At 41.2% G+C, this 15,576-nt stretch overlaps 1 protein-coding gene across 5 annotated transcripts in view; it reads left to right on the top strand.

Annotated features, from left to right (window-relative positions):
* Window positions 1-8,206: 8,206 nt before the first annotated feature.
* Armc2 (armadillo repeat containing 2) overlaps window positions 8,207-15,576 on the top strand; it is a 117,208-nt gene continuing 109,838 nt past the window's right edge. Inside the window, exons 1-2 of one of the 5 annotated variants that reach the window (XM_005330148.5) lie at window positions 8,207-8,356; window positions 14,438-14,698. In XM_005330148.5, the coding sequence (XP_005330205.2) occupies window positions 14,481-14,698 (218 nt within the window). In that variant the 5' untranslated portion in view covers window positions 8,207-8,356; window positions 14,438-14,480. Of the gene's footprint in view, window positions 8,357-8,391; window positions 8,641-14,437; window positions 14,699-15,576 lie in introns of those variants that run through there. The other 4 variants (XM_040283181.2, XM_005330149.5, XM_021729724.3 and 1 more) reach the window with 4 other exon arrangements.

The raw sequence follows: 15,576 nt of genomic DNA, 5'->3' as shown, positions 1-15,576 counted from the left end.
TGAGAGAAAAGGAAGGAGTTTATTGGGGCTATGAGGAAGAAATGGAGAGAAAAGAAAATGCAAGGGGTGGAGGAAGGTCTGTCTGTCCTTAGTCTGGGGGGGTGGGGCACGATGCTGAGGGCTCCGCTTGTGGATGGCTTTGTAAGACTGGGCAGAAGCAGGGCGGCCTCAGGCGGGGAGAGGTTGTGTGCACACACTCAGGACAGCCCCCAACCACTCCTACCGCTGGGCAGACAGGGAAGGACAGTAGAGATGTTCTAACGTAAAGGAAGGGCACCAGCAGTGGGGGCACTGAAGGGCCCTTGAGATGGGAGTAGGAGTTGGGAGCGGACTGGCTCCTGAGCACAGGTATGCACCTGTGGGGTTCACAGCCATGGGCACACCCAGAAATAACTATTACTATGGGAGCAGGAAAGGTTAGCCGGTGGGCGAGATGGTGGAACTGTATCCCTGCACACAGTTACACATTATGACTCTCGCTTGGAATATCATACTCTTGAGGACACACTCCCTTGTTCCTTTATTCAACAAACTGAGTTGTGCATTTCCATTCTCTTCTTGAACTCTCCTCTCTGTGATCCCTATGAACAAGAAGTATAACATGGAGTGAAAAAAAACAATGACCTAAAAGAGAAGGTGTGGGGGCAGTTTTGGAAGCTTCCTGCAGAGATATTACTCTTTCTTTGGGGCAAGGATCTTGAAAGCAAGGTCTGTATCTCTGTAAGGGCCTTCCTATACTCTGTGAAGGCCTTCCCACATTGAGTGCTTAGTGTACAGGAAAGGATGCTGTCCTGTTCAGGAGGAGCTTGCCTCACTGCTGACGGTGACCTTAGGGTGGTTTCTGGCAGGCGACCTGCAGTGTGCTTCTGTCTGGAGCTGCTATAGGAGACCAGCTGGCTCACAATACAATCACACAGCTTTCTAAGAACATTAAGCCACCCAGTCTGGCAAGCTCCTACATTGGGGGATGGACTGCAATGGGAGGGAGGGCACATTACATGATGGGCAAGCAGGTCACTAGGAACTTGGTCCCTACCGCTTAATTAAAGGGCAGGGGAAGGCAGGACCCATGGGGGGGTCTGAGGCAGCTGCAGCCAGTGGACAGAGAGTGGTGGGATTCCAGATGAACCAGGGGTCTGCGTTCTGGAGAGAAAATGAGCTACTCTAGACACTGCAATGCCAAGAATTCTTTTTCTAAATTTGAATTTGAGTCCTCAAAACCAAAATGAAAACAGAAAAATTTGCTTCTTTCCATGCCCTAAAAACAGTGATTGAACTAGTAGAAAAAGCCCCAGAAAGAATAATTTCACAGAATGACTGTCTGCACTGAAATTCAGTTTTCCTGGGCAGTTAAGGCCAGGTATTGTTTTATCCACACTGCATCATGGATAATCATTCTCTTTGTTTCTGAGGTAACATTTCCTCTGTGTTTGCATTGCAACTTTTCACCCACAAGCCTTGCAGATGTGATAAGAGGAAGTGAGAGAGCAAGTGGTTTGTTTTAAACTTTTTCTTTTGATATCACTGTAGATTCACGTGTAGTTGTAAAAAATGATATATAGAAATCGCAAGAGGCCTTGGGTAATGTCTGCCTAGTTCCCCCACTGGCAAAATCTCTCAGGGCTATAGTGCAGTGTCACACCAGAATGTTGGTGGATGCCATCCATTATCATGTGTGGATAGTCCCTGTTTCACATGTATCATGCATGTTGTTTAGTTCTATGAGATCTGAAGTGTTTTGAGCTCTGGTGAAGAAAACTGCCTTGCAAGTGTATAGTGATTAGCAGGAAGTTTTAATTTTTTTGTGGCTATTCTGCATTCTTGGCAGATAATTTTGTATACCCTATTTTTGTAATAACCTTTATCCAAATAATACAAAGAATTGTATGTCTGTTCTCATATCAATGAACATGTGTGCTTAGCTCTTTTTCTCATCTTGCTAATAGAGGCCCAGATATATTCAGCCAGATCTGGGACCTGAAAGGATTCTTTCTGTCTGAGTATTTAAACCTGAAGCTGGACTCTTCCCTGAGTGTACATTTAAATTAAAACTTTATTTTCTCTGTTTAAATTTTCCTCCTTTTTTTTCATCATATTGCCAAGGTACTGTATTCTTGGAGCTAGAAACTCAAGAACATAAGTACAATTTTTTTTTTGGAGAAAAAAACTAAGGTGTGATGATGCATGCATACAATCCCAGGTACTCAGGAGGCTAAAGCACAAAAGAAGAAAGAAGAAGGAAGACGAGGAGAAAGGAAAGAAAAAAAAAAAAACCCTGAATTTGAGAATGCCAAGATGGTCCAAAGTAAGTGTCCTGGATGACCTTGGGAAATTCAATGTTCTCATCACCCAAGGGAATGGAGAGACACAATTTTCCTTTAAGGCCTTAAGCCCTAGGGGCTGCATCTTTCTCTGTGGCTGCCGATTCTGGGAGGTGGCACACATGGATCACTCTGTACACAGGGGTTATTTGCACAGCACAAGGATCTTGAGGCACAATGTACTAACAGGTCAGGCTTTCCTACCCTCTGTCCCCTCCTCCTCAGTGCCTCCTCTGGCCACCTTGGACCTCCAACCACCCTGACTTTCTCCAAGAGAGGAACCAGCCCAACTACACTTTGAACTTCATTATCTGGCTCTCACACCTGAGCCACCTTCCAAACCCAGGATCCTCAGCCTCTTCTCCGACTATGACCTCCTCCCAGGGGCCTTCCAGAGCTCAGTGTAACTTAAGGGTCATTTAATTCAACTTCATGATTCAGAGGAGAGTCACAGCTATTCAGTGCCCACAGACACACGATGGAAGGTAAAAGGAGCAACATTTAAATTAAGATCTCCTGAATTCCAAATCAGGGCTCTTTCCCGCTAAGCACACTTCCCACTTCCCTTTACCACTCTGCCTTGTCTGTCCTGTACCTTCACGTGACCTGTCTCCTCCAAGTTCCCCATAACGCTTTAGGCTATCACTTCCTCTCCCCTTCCTTCCCTAACCAGCCCAGCCCTGTAGCCTTCCCCTTCAGACCCCCTGCTTGGGCTGTTCCCAGTTCTGGTCAGCCCCTCCCACCACTCCTTCTCCTGGGTCATGGGGCATTCATTGCTAAGGAAGCCACAAAAGGAGGTAGATGGCATCTGGATCCACCACAAACAGGAGATAGGAAGGAATAGCAGATACAACTGTTTCTCTGTTTCTTCTGTGGACTACATGGGGATAAGTGCCTCTTCTGAGCAGATACCCTTGCTGAGTGTCTGGGGAGAGGGACCATTCAAAGCCACAGGACAAAGGTAGGAAGATACAGGAGTGTTCCAGGGATGGCAGTGGTCTGGTTTGGCTGAGCCTGTGGTGTCTATAGGACTATGGCCTCCAACAAGCTGAGTTTGAATCCTAGATCTCCTGCTTTTACCACCTGTGTGGCCTGGGTAAGCAAAGAAACCAAACTTCAATTTCCATGCCTGTAAAGTAGAGATAATATTAGTTTAAGGTTAGAAGAGTCACTGATTTAAAATAAGCAAAGCACTTAGCACAGGGTCTATCACATATGACCCCAACAAAATCCATGTCATTACGATAAAATAGAAATGCAGGCTGTCCTGCAGATGGTGCAGGATCTGAGATTTAATTTGGTGGTCAATGGGCTGACATCGAGAGCTCCTGAGCAGAGCGCATTCAAGACCATGGTTTACGGCTCTCACTTTGGTTGAGTATAGGGTAGTCTTGGGGCCAGTGGGTAAAATGTGCCCCTAACGGGGGGATGGGACAGGAGGTGACATGTCCAGTTGTGAAGGTGGCAAGAAGAAGCCCCTGAAACAGCTCAAGAAACAGGCCAAGGAGATGGAACAGGAAGATAAGGCTTTCAAGCAGAAACAAACAAAAAGGAAAAGGAACAGAAGAAACTTGAGGAGCTAAAAGCCAGGGCTTCCTGGCCATGGGTGGAATTAAGAAATCTGGAAAAAAAAAATACTGTTAATACAATAAATGTCCTTAGTATTTAAGTTTCTTTTGATGAAATCTTCTGTAATTTGCAGCTAAAAACTTTCAAAAGATACAGGCATGTTCAGTGACATGTCATATATGAGCTAGTCAAATAGGAGGTTTCTGATTCTTGGTCTCTTTTAATCTAGGACAGGTATTGCAGCAGATATTTAGTGTGAAAGGATTCCTACTGACTCACTCCCTGAACACTGGAACTCCTTCCCCTTCAATGAAAGGCTAAGTAGTTAGAACTCTTTATAATCAATTGGTAATTAAATGGAACCTTATTCATTAGTATCCTTGTCAACAGCTTGAGTTCTGTGTTGCACAGTGGCCTGTGATGGTGGAGAAGATGTGGTAGGGAGAAAGCACTTGAAGGTCAAGTCCTTCTTAAGGTGAGCAGGTACTAGCTGAGCCACATTAAGTAAACGATTTTCATGTAGCTTTTCAGCTGATAAATTTTAGTTCAATTCTGCATTCCTATCTAGCTCCATGAAGTTAGTTAATTTTCACTACATTGTTAATTTCCACCGAGTTGCATTTTAATGTACTTGTCCTTTAAAATTTTATGCACAGATCACATCGGCTATCAATCTGATCAACTCCTCACAGGGATTACCTAATAAATATCACTTAATCGCTGAAATTCCACATTGACACAAACAGAATGTCTTAAGGTGAATATTAGAATTCTAAATTGGTGAGTTTATTATTCTATCACAGAACAGTCTTTCCTGTAAGTCACATCTCTTGATATGGCCATAAAAATCAAGGGGAGATTGTGAGCATTAATGAGGTGTTTATTTGACTTGTGTCTTTTAAAGAATACATCTAATATATAAATTAAGATAAGCTTAATTTATATATTAAACAGATATGAGATGTGGGGTATGTGTGATATAAACAATATAAACTACAAAATCCACTAAGAGAGACTACAGATAAAAAAGCATCATGAGCTTAGTATTTGGTTGCATTTTTGCACTAGATAGTGTATAAGATCATATTATTACCCAGTCTACCATCTATATCTAATTCTCTTCTTAAAACCCCAAAGCCAGAAGACATTTTCAAAAGAACGTACAGAAAGTTCCTCTTGATCCCTGAAACTCCACTCAGCCTAGGAAGTACCTCTTATTATGGCAGATGAGAGGCCTTGGCCTGAAAAATTATATTTATTCATGGACAATGGCAAGACAGCACACTGGATTTGGGCATTAAGAATATCAGGTCTCGGGGGATGTGGCTCAAGTGGTAGCAAGCTTGCCTGGCATGCGTGGGGCACTGGGTTCGATCCTTGGCACCAAATAAAAATAAAATAAAGATGTTGTGTCCACCGAAAACTAAAAAATAAATAAACATTTTTTAAAAAAGAATATCATGTCTCAGAGACTTTTTAGCAAAAACTGTGTGCTTGTGGGCAGATCACTTAACCTCTCTGAACTTCCACATTTTCCACTCTCAAAATGGGATAATAATCTTTGGAATTAACTTTTCTGGCTTATCATATAGACTCCAAATAAGACAACAGAAATAGTGTCCAACCAGAGATACGAAAAATTGTGCTCTATATGTGTAGTATGAATTGTAATGCATTCTACTGTTATATATAACAAATTAAAAATTAAAAAAAAAACAATAAAAAAAAGACAACAGAAATAAAATGTTCTAGGTTGGACATGTAGCTTAGGATAGAGTGTTTATCTGAGGCCCTGAGTTTGATCCCCAGCACCAGGGGGAAAAAAAATCCAAATGAAAGCAATTTGGAAACTATAAAGTACTTTATAAGTGTCAGATACATATAATTAATATTTTGTCTTCTTTGATCTTAGGTATATGAAACATGCTGACAGTCTTGTCTCTGAAGTAAGTGTGTTTACAAAGCTGATATGTAAAATTTTGTTAGGAACAGCCAGCTCAGTATATCAGGCTACTGCAGTAAATTCCAAACAGTGGCCTTTGAAGAGATAAAATCCATGACTTTATTGCTTCAAATAATTATTTCCTATAATTTGCTTTGTCATTCTTTTTAATTGTTTAACTTGTCATTCTTTTCTAACTTGCCTGGCAGTCATCTCCTGTCCTGCTGTGCTGGCTAGCTTCAGATTTCAATAGTGTGTTCATGAGGTCTATTTTAGACTAAGATCCCAGTTGCAAGGCCATAGCTAGTCATTAACCATACAGCACGTTTTTCAGCTGATGTTTCAACCAAGACGTACATGTATAATCATCAATTCCAAGTGGAGGCTAGACAGAGTCCAGAGGGTAGGGTACAAGAAAAGCATATCAACCCCATCTTAATTCGGGACCCTTTGCCCAGGCTGAGGCTGAAAATAAGAAATCAGAGAGTGGAGGCGGGTGATGTGTAAGGAAATTTCTTTGGAGAAAGGAATGTGGAGAGCTACCTCTTTGATTTCAAACCAGTGAGAGGGTTTTCCCAGGCCTGTTATCCTGTAGCAACAAGGAGCATAGGGTGGCTTTGAGATAAGCTTGCATGCTCAGAGTCCCTGGGGCAAGAGATATGTGGGTTTCTCTTAGGATTCATCTAAAGGGACAGAGGAAACTGAAGTGAACAATGGATTGCTGGGTGCAGGAAAAGGGTCAAAAACAACCAATTGAACAGTACTGCATCCACCTGAGTCAGGAGTCTCAGAACAGGGGTCCCCATGAGAAACTCCAAAAAGCCTAGGCAAGACCCTTATGAGTCAACTTAACCCTAGGCCCTTACAGCAAGCTCAGTCATCCAAGGGAGAAGTTCTTACTTCTCCCCTTACTCCACTTCTTTCCTCTCCCACCCTACAGGACCTCTAGGCAACAGAGGAGGAGCCAACAAAGCCAACTGCATCTGTTCCGAGAAGGCCAACAGTAGACCTTAAGCCTGGGATGGGGACAGGGACATGAAGACAATTTCATCTGAAGTTTGATACATTTATGTCTTGTACCCAACATAATCTGAAACAAAGCTGAGGTTGAAACTTAAGATCAGACTGCCCTTAATCTAAGAATGCGCAGAAAATTCAAGGTCTCTGCTAACTTTCTATTCAGGGACAGAAGATAAACAGCATAGAATACATTCTAAAATGATAATGAGAGACCAAAATAAAATTGCATTTTATCACACAAGTTGTGCGTTTAAAACTAGTTATGGTTTTATATAAAACAGGTAAAGCTTCCTTTGCACAATGAAGTCCAGTGACCAGTAAATGGGACTTGATATGATAATTTATGCTGAGTCAATGGAAAAGATTTCAACCTTGAAGAACACAAATATTTTGTTTCAGGTGCTAAAATGAATCAACAAGGACATATTTATTGTCTATTATGTGAGAAATCTTAATGGACACTTGAAGAGTATTTACATTCTTTCAATTCAGGTTGGAATAATTTCTCACCAAGCACATAGTATGTGTTCAAATATGTTTTCAATTTAATTATTCTTTACAAGGTACTTAGCACTAAGGCATGTGGCGTATTTTTCCCAATGTTGACAACAACACTTCAGCTGAAAAGTCCCTATATTTATAAAATGTGGTGCAAACCTGAATGGAAAGTGATTATGGTCTCACTTGTATTTAACACTGTAAAGTGTTACTGAATGATCTAATAGGAGAGAACAGAATTTAAACAAATGGGGTTCTTTTTACTATTCAACTGTGTTGATGCAGTAGGGGGCAAAAAGGGGCAAAAAATGACTCGACACGGGGAACCTAGGCTCTAATCTCACTCTGCCATTCGCCAGGCCTGGGGCCCCCAGTTCCTCTTCTATGAATGGAGTCACCAGGTTACCAGCTCAGGAGTCTCAAAGACTCTCAAAAGAGATATGTGAATACCCTTTGTAAACCCGGACGATAGCCAAGTTTAATGTTCATTAATTGCCGTGTGCATCCCACTTTATATCTATTTACTCATCCAATCTGTCTTACAGCCCGATCTGCCTATTACCCTCCACTTTACATAGGAGGAAACTGAGAGGTTAAGGAGCTGGTTCCAGGACACAAACAGCCGCAATCGGGACCAGTAAATCCTCTTACCCTAAACACGAAGCTGCCGTCCTACCTAGTTGTTTAACAGAGGCGGGCTCGATAAATGTGGTTCAGTAAATTGCTAACTTAAAAGAAGTCTCCTCCCCACGATGCGCTCTAGGAGGGAGCCCAGCACCCACGGGGCCGTTCCGCTCCAGCCCTCTCGCTCCCGCACCTGCAGCGGCAGCGCCTCGGCATTTCTACGCATGCGTTGGCGGGACCCGCGCAGGCCCAGTGGCTGAGCGGCGCCGGGGGCCGCCCGGCTCCGCCCCCACCTGCCCGCTCCGACCCGGCGGCGGCTGCTGTAGAAAGCCGAGGTTGCGCTAAACTCCGCCGGGCTCACTGTCTCCAGCGCTCATCACAGGTGCTTTGGGTCAGGCCGAGAGCCACCTTCCCTCTGCCTCCTCCTAGCTCCTTCCCCGGCCCTCTGGGCTCGCCCAGCAGCGGCCTGACTCTGCAGGCTGGCGGCCCCCGCGGCGGCGGGAGGTGGTTTGTGTACGGTTACCATGGAGACATTGGCTCGCCCGGCAAAGCCACGGTGCTGGGGGGTGGCTGGCGGGATGAGGATGCTGTCGCAGTGTGTCCTGGCTTGGGCCGATGGGGGAGCGGGCATTGCCCGAAATGGGGGAGCCGGTGCCTGCGCGGGAGGTGAGGCGTCCAACCCCGGTTCACTGGGGATTCCTCCTGCAGTCGTCTGCCTTTCTCTCCTCTGATGGAGGGAGAAGAATTATGAGCGTGCTGTCTGGGGTCGGGTGCAGCTATTTCTATACACGGAGCATTTACCAATTGCCTGGTACTTAATAGAAGCTCAGTAATATTTGTCCAATGACAGGGTGGGAGAAAGAGGGGCTGTGTCTAAGCAGGTGACCTAGCTAAGGTCGGACAGATTGTACCTGGGCTAGTCTAGGCTGCAGGCAGGGTCTTAACAAATAGATAACATGTATATGTAACAGTATTTACCATCCATTCAAATAATTTCATGCTTTTTATGATCCATTACAATGGAGTATCAGCAGGTCTTCCGTCTCTTAGGAATTCTTTTTTTTTTTTTTTTTAACTTGGTAGAAAAGCAAGCTACACTCTTTATTGGTATCCTATTTTGGGAATCTGTAAGATTCTGATTAGTTGATTTTGCATAGCTGATATTCAATAAATAATATCAGTTCTCTGCTTTCATAAAGGAAAGCACCTCCATTTAGAATTTAGAGCTTATAAAAATACATGAAAATGCTGAGCAAATGTCATTCTATTTCTTTTGCAGTTTGTTTTTTTGTCATTCTATTTCTTTTGTAGTTTTACATTTATGGGAGAATTTTTTTTCTGTATCCCTTTATCACCTAGCAGCAGGACAATTGTTGCTAAATTGTTGTTTTCTAAAGGCCAGGCACCTGCTAAAGTACTTGACATAGATCACTTAATTTAATTCTTAAAACAATCCTGTAAGACAATTATTATCTATATTTTACATAAGAGGAAACAGCCTTAGAGATGTTTAAGGCCTTACCCAAAGTCGCATAACACTGAATTTTCAGAGGATTTAAGCCCTTATTTCAACACCTAAGCTCTACTATTGCCTCTTTGGATGCTCATATTAACCCCAAAGTAATTTAAAGTCAGGAAAAGAGTTCGGAGTTTTTGCAGGGAAAAGAGTGTGCAGATCAACGGGCGGGGTTGTGCATGCCTATAATCCCACTGGCTTGGGAAGTTGAAGCAGGAGGACTCAAATTCAAATGTAGCCTCGGCAATTTAGCGAGGCCCTAACTAACTCAGCCAGATCTGTCTCTAAATAAAATATAAAAAGGGCTGGGGATGTGGCTCAGTGGTTAAGCACCCTTAGATTCAATCCCTGGTACAAAAATAAATAAATAAAAAAAAAGAGTGTGCAGATGACCAGCCTTTTCCCTGTTATAGATCCCCTGATTTCATTTAGCAAGGAGGCTCTGACTCAGGAAGCTATTAGCAAAGCTAAAGGGAAAGTTTTATAATTAGGTGTAAACTTCTATAAATGATGACTCTTAACTTTCTCCAAAAGCAGTAAGAAATAGTTTGTTTAAAAAAAGTTCTGGGCTGGGAATATAGTTCAATGACAGAGTACTTGCCTAGCATGTGTGAGACTCTGGGTTCAGTCCCTGGTACTACCAAAAAAAAAAAAAAAAAAAAGTTCATGATACTGGGAATGCTTGGAATGTAGTCAGGAGTGGAGCCTTGCCTAGCAGATGTGAGGCCCTGGGTTCCATCCCCAGGACCACAAACAAAAAACCAACAAAGAGCAGCTGAGGACCTTGTGGAGTCGAGATGAGGGACAGAAAACTCAGGTGAGGAGGATGAAAAGTTCCTTGAGGAAGTGCCCCCTAAGAGTAGAGTTAGGTAAGAAGTAAGTCTATATAACTTATATCAGAATTGCCTGATTTCACCACTTCTAGTCTTTTCTTCCTGCCTGCCTATCCTTGCCAGATCTCATTATCTCTTTAAAAATTTTATGTGGTCATCAGCTTTAATTTCTTTTTTTAAAAAATATATATTTTAATTGTAGATGAACATATAACCTTTATTTTGTTGGTATCTGTAGGTGCTGAGGATCGAACCTAGTGCTTCATTCATTCAAGGTGGACACTCTTACAAATGAGCTACAACCCCAGCCCAGCTTTAATTTTTTTTTACCTGCCATTTAGTGCTTTCTGTGGTCAGCTCTAGTCATGGTTTTTGCAGTTCACTCTTGTCCATATATGAACATGTATTCTTGATGTTCGTCATGTGCTCACCTCACTCATTGACTTTGCTGGAACTTCTTTCTCTACTCCAGCCCCAATGCCAGCCCTGCCACTTGCTCCAATTCAATCCATTTTTCAGAACCTAACTCAAGTACTACCTCTACCAGATGCTTTTGCAAGATCAGAAATCTTTCCCTTCTTTATAATCACGTGGTAATTCATCTTTATTTTTATTGCCAAATCAATTTCTTCCATGTATTAAAATCATTTGAGTACAAGTAGGGTTAAAATTCAGCTTGTACCCACCAGCTCTTGTAAAAATATTGGGGTGTATCTATGTTGATGGGGAAATCATTGTAGCCCATGGCTTCCAAATGCCCTGCCTTCTACCACCCCATCTAGTGGGTAGTAGTTTGAATATCACCTCTGGACTCATGCCATGGCTTTTCTTTTATTATTGCTTAAGACTCTGTCTAAAAGAATTGTTATGGGGATTAATTGAGATGCTATGCTCAAGAGTACTTAGCCCAGTGTGTGGCCTTAAAGTAAATGTTTAATTAGCATTAGAGTGCATTGCTGAGAGTGAATACCATGCTTTATTCCTCTCTGTGTCCCCAGAGAGCCAGGTAAAGAACTTGTACATGGGAAACAGTTGATTAGTCTTAGTGGAATGGATCTGTTCCATCGTCAGGAAAATTTTGTAAAGTTAAAGTTTTCGTGGTATTATTGTGCTATGGTTTGAAGATGCTTTACTATGTAAGTAGACAAGCTTTCCAACTAAGTGATTATTTTTCAACTTGGCAAAAGCCATCTACTTAACCAACATAAAGAAAAAAAAATTCAACCCCTCAAAAAGCACCACTTCTAACCAGTTCACTTGCATTAGTAAACATTTCCAGATTTGAGCTAATAATAATATTATAATAATAGAATAATGAAAGATTGTGCAGGGGCTGGGGATGTGGCTCAAGCGGTAGCACGCTCGCCTGCCATGCGTGCGGCCCCGGGTTCGATCCTCAGCACCACATACCAACAAAGATGTTGTGTCCGCCGAGAACTAAAAAATAAATATTAAAAAAAAATTCTCTCTCTCTCTCTCCTCTCTCACTCTCTCTTTAAAAAAAAAAGAAAGATTGTGCAGATCTTACATCATTGTAAATGAAAGTGAGATTTGGGAAGAAGAGGAAAGAAGAGGGATAAAGTGCTAGAATTTGTGGCAAACTTTTACAGATAAAAAGATTTTCAAGTCCATTGTTTACATTTTTCCACCAGCATTTGGTCAGTCTAACTCCTATATGCCCAAATAATTTACAGAATCCTTCATGTGACATGAGTAAATGTTCTTGCTTTATTACTCTATGAAAGACTGTCCTTTTCAATGAAAACTAAAAGATAGTTGGGGAGAGCCTTGGGTCAGGACTCATACATTTTTCCTCTCCAAAATGCTTTCTCTAATTTTTATTAGGTTTGCCAGATTATCTTTGGACAGTTTAGACTTATTAGTGCCATGTGAGGCCAAAGGAATAGAAAACCTGATTTAGACTCTGAAAGAAAGCTCTGGTTGTTTAGAAACTTCTTCGTATATGGTATGATTTCTTACTGCAATGGGTCTGTTGTTGTTGTTGTGTTTATTGCTGGGGATCAAACCCAGGGCCATGGACATGCTAGGCACATGCTTTCCCTCTGAGCTACACCCCCAACCCTGCAATAGATCTTGTGAAAACAAACCAATAAGCCTGTCATGTCCATTTAAATTACATATTGTGGTGCTGAATTCATATTATGCATTCAAAAATAGTATATGTAAATGTACATGGACATATCTAGAACGTTTTATGTATATTGTAAATGATTAGCCAGTGTGGCAGATAAGTTAGAAATAAAATGTACTAGCCTGCATAGTTTTTTGTAGTTGTGTCTATGTATATAATTCTATAGACCTTACTTAAATTCAAAATCCTATATCAAAAATTCTTGAAAGTATTATCCAGTAGCTTTTTACTGTTTCAAGTAACACCTGGCCTTTTCATATGAGAAGAATGACATATTGTTTGTAGTTTTCATCTCAGTTTTTTCCTGAGAAACTCTTGGGGTGGGGCGTGGGTAGAACTAAACAAATGTTATTGTTGTCTGTTGTTATGTAAAAACTTAACATATAGAGTCATAATATAGTAACTCTTCATTTGTCTAAAGAAGCACTTGTTTGTCCTGATTATAGAAATGGAATCTTTTTAGTTTATTTGAGCATATGTCACAAAAGCATTTTCTTTTTTGCAGAAATCATTCTAAAACTGAGCAGCTGAAATATGTGAATAATTACGTAAATTATGTGAACAGTATGTAAATAGTGTGGCCCGTCACTCTAGAGCTGCACTAGGCAAGTGCCGTAGAGATGTGACATTTTAATAGGGTTAGAGGTTGCTAAATTCTTTTTTTGGGTTAAAGATTTTTTAAAGAAATAAATACCTAATACCATATACTAATTAGGATTAAATTTTGAACAGTCTGTACTATTTTAAAGTCAGATCAGTCTTCATGGGACAGACACCCCAGCATTTGAGAAGGATCTGCATTCTCATGGCCCTTGTATGTGACTTTATTTTGTTACCTGAGTAATATGAGCTGGGAAAGGAACATTTGATATAGATATTTGGTATTTGTTCATCTCTGGAACTATCTCAAATTGAAGGTGATTTGAATCAGTTCATTCAAAAATATTATGGACAAATATGAGACCAAACTATTCTCAGATTTATTACAAAAGCAATAGGCTGGGAATGGTGCTGCATACCTGTAATCCCAGCAGTTTGGGAGATTGGGGCAGGAGGATTGCTGGTTTGAGGCTAGCCTCAGCAACTTAGCAAGAGCCTGTCTCAAAATAAAAATTTTATAAAAGGAGTGGGATGTAGTTCATTGGTAAAGCACCCCTGGATTAAGCCCCCAGTACATAAAGGCTCTATCTGTTTAATATTTAATCTTTTATTAGCATTTTATGTTGACAGCGACTTGGATGAAAAGGGGACTTTAGTGAAAATTTTTAACTGAACCCCATTGTTTTCTTGTTGGTTGAAAAATGTGAGATGAGAGCTGGGTGTGGAGCTCAGTGGTAAAGCACTTGCCTAACATGTGGGAGGGCCTGGGTTTGATCCCCCCCCCATTGATGGGCAGGGGGAGAACATGAGGTGATTGTCTCTTCCCTGCATCTTTCCATTGATGATTGCATTTTGGCACAACTATACAGCATTTTGTGTGTGTGTGTGTGTGTGTGTGTGTGCTGCTGGGGATCCAAACCAGGGCCTCCTGAACAGTAGGCAGGTGGCATACATAGAGCTATATCTCAAACTCATATGGAACCCATATTTTTGAGAGCTGGTCTCCTGTCTTTACTCTCTACACCACTTGGATTTTTTCCCCTGTGGATTAAACCCAGGATCTCGCACATGCCAGGCAAATGCTCTCCCACTGCTCTATCTCCAGACCTTTTTAATTTTTATTTTGAGACAGAGTCTCACTAAATTCTCCAGGCTGGCCTCAAACTTTCAGAGTAACTTGGATTATGGGCATGCATACCATGCCCAACTTGCTTGGATTTTTAAATTGGAAATTGTTTGTGATTTTTTTTCAAACCTAATATACAGGAATGGTTTAATATATGGATGGGCTTGTAGTAAGCACTGTTTTCTCTAAAGTACTGGATAAAAGTACTTGATGTTTATTGTACTGTATATTTTCAGGGTGTGGTGTCTATCTGAAGAACACTGTATTTTAAAAGAAAAGATGCTGTCTTCAAATGATAAAAAGTTAGGAAAACTGGATCCATTTTATCCATCTTTGGTATCCAAGCCGAAGACCAGTGCAGAAATCATAAGTGAAGCACGAAATGCATTAAGAACAGTTAGAACCCAAAGACCATTTACACCTCGGGAAGACCAAAGGAAGCTATTTGGACCTGCATCGTCAAGAACACCAGAAAACAGGCCTCCTTCCTCCTTCAGGTATATGACATTTTACTTTTGTGTACACTCAGCTAGTTAGGCCACCAGATTACATTTCCCCTAATTGTCTCTGCTTATTTATCTCTCCCTTCCCCCAACCACTGATGGTTTTACTATACCCATAGTTTTGCCTTTTTCAGAATGTCATATAATAGGAATCATACAGTGGAAAGCCTCTTCAAACTGGCTTCTTTCACTCACTGATTGGCATTTAAATTTCCTTCCTGGCTTTTCATGGTATTATAGCAAATTCCTTCTTGATACCTTCTCATATTCCATTGTCTGGAAGTACCTCAGTTTACCATTCACCTACTGAAGGACATTTCAGTTGCTTCAGTGTTTTGGCAATTACAAATAAAGCTGCTATAAACATCCAGGTGCAAGTTTTTATGTGGACCATAAGTTTTCAGTTCCTTTGGGTAAATACTAAGGAGCACAGTTGCTGGATCATATGGTAAGAATATGTTGGGTTCTGTAAGAAACTGCCAAACTGTCTTCCATAGTGACTATACCATGTTGATCTTCTATCAACAATGAATGAGAGTTTCTGTTCCTCCATATCCCCTCACCAGCATTTGGTGTTGTCAATGGATTTTGGCCATTTTAAAAGAGTTGTAGTGGTATTTCTTTTTCTAATTTACTGTTGGGCTTCAATAATTCTTTGAGTATTTTGGATAACAATCTTTCATCCTATATGTCTTTCACAAATATTTTCTACCAGTCTGTGTCTTGTCTTCTTACTCACTTGACCATCTTTTGCAGAGCAGACATTTTTAATATTACTAGAGTAGTTCTTTTTTTCATGGATCATGCCTCTGGTGTTATAAAAAAAAAAAAAGTCATCTTATCCATGGTCATCTAGACATTCTCCGGTTATC

Source organism: Ictidomys tridecemlineatus, chromosome 8, assembly GCF_052094955.1.
Source record: "Ictidomys tridecemlineatus isolate mIctTri1 chromosome 8, mIctTri1.hap1, whole genome shotgun sequence".
Lineage (NCBI taxonomy): Eukaryota > Metazoa > Chordata > Mammalia > Rodentia > Sciuridae > Ictidomys > Ictidomys tridecemlineatus.
The sequence above is the reverse complement of the archived record's forward strand: the minus strand, read 5'-3'. Positions and strand labels throughout refer to the sequence as shown.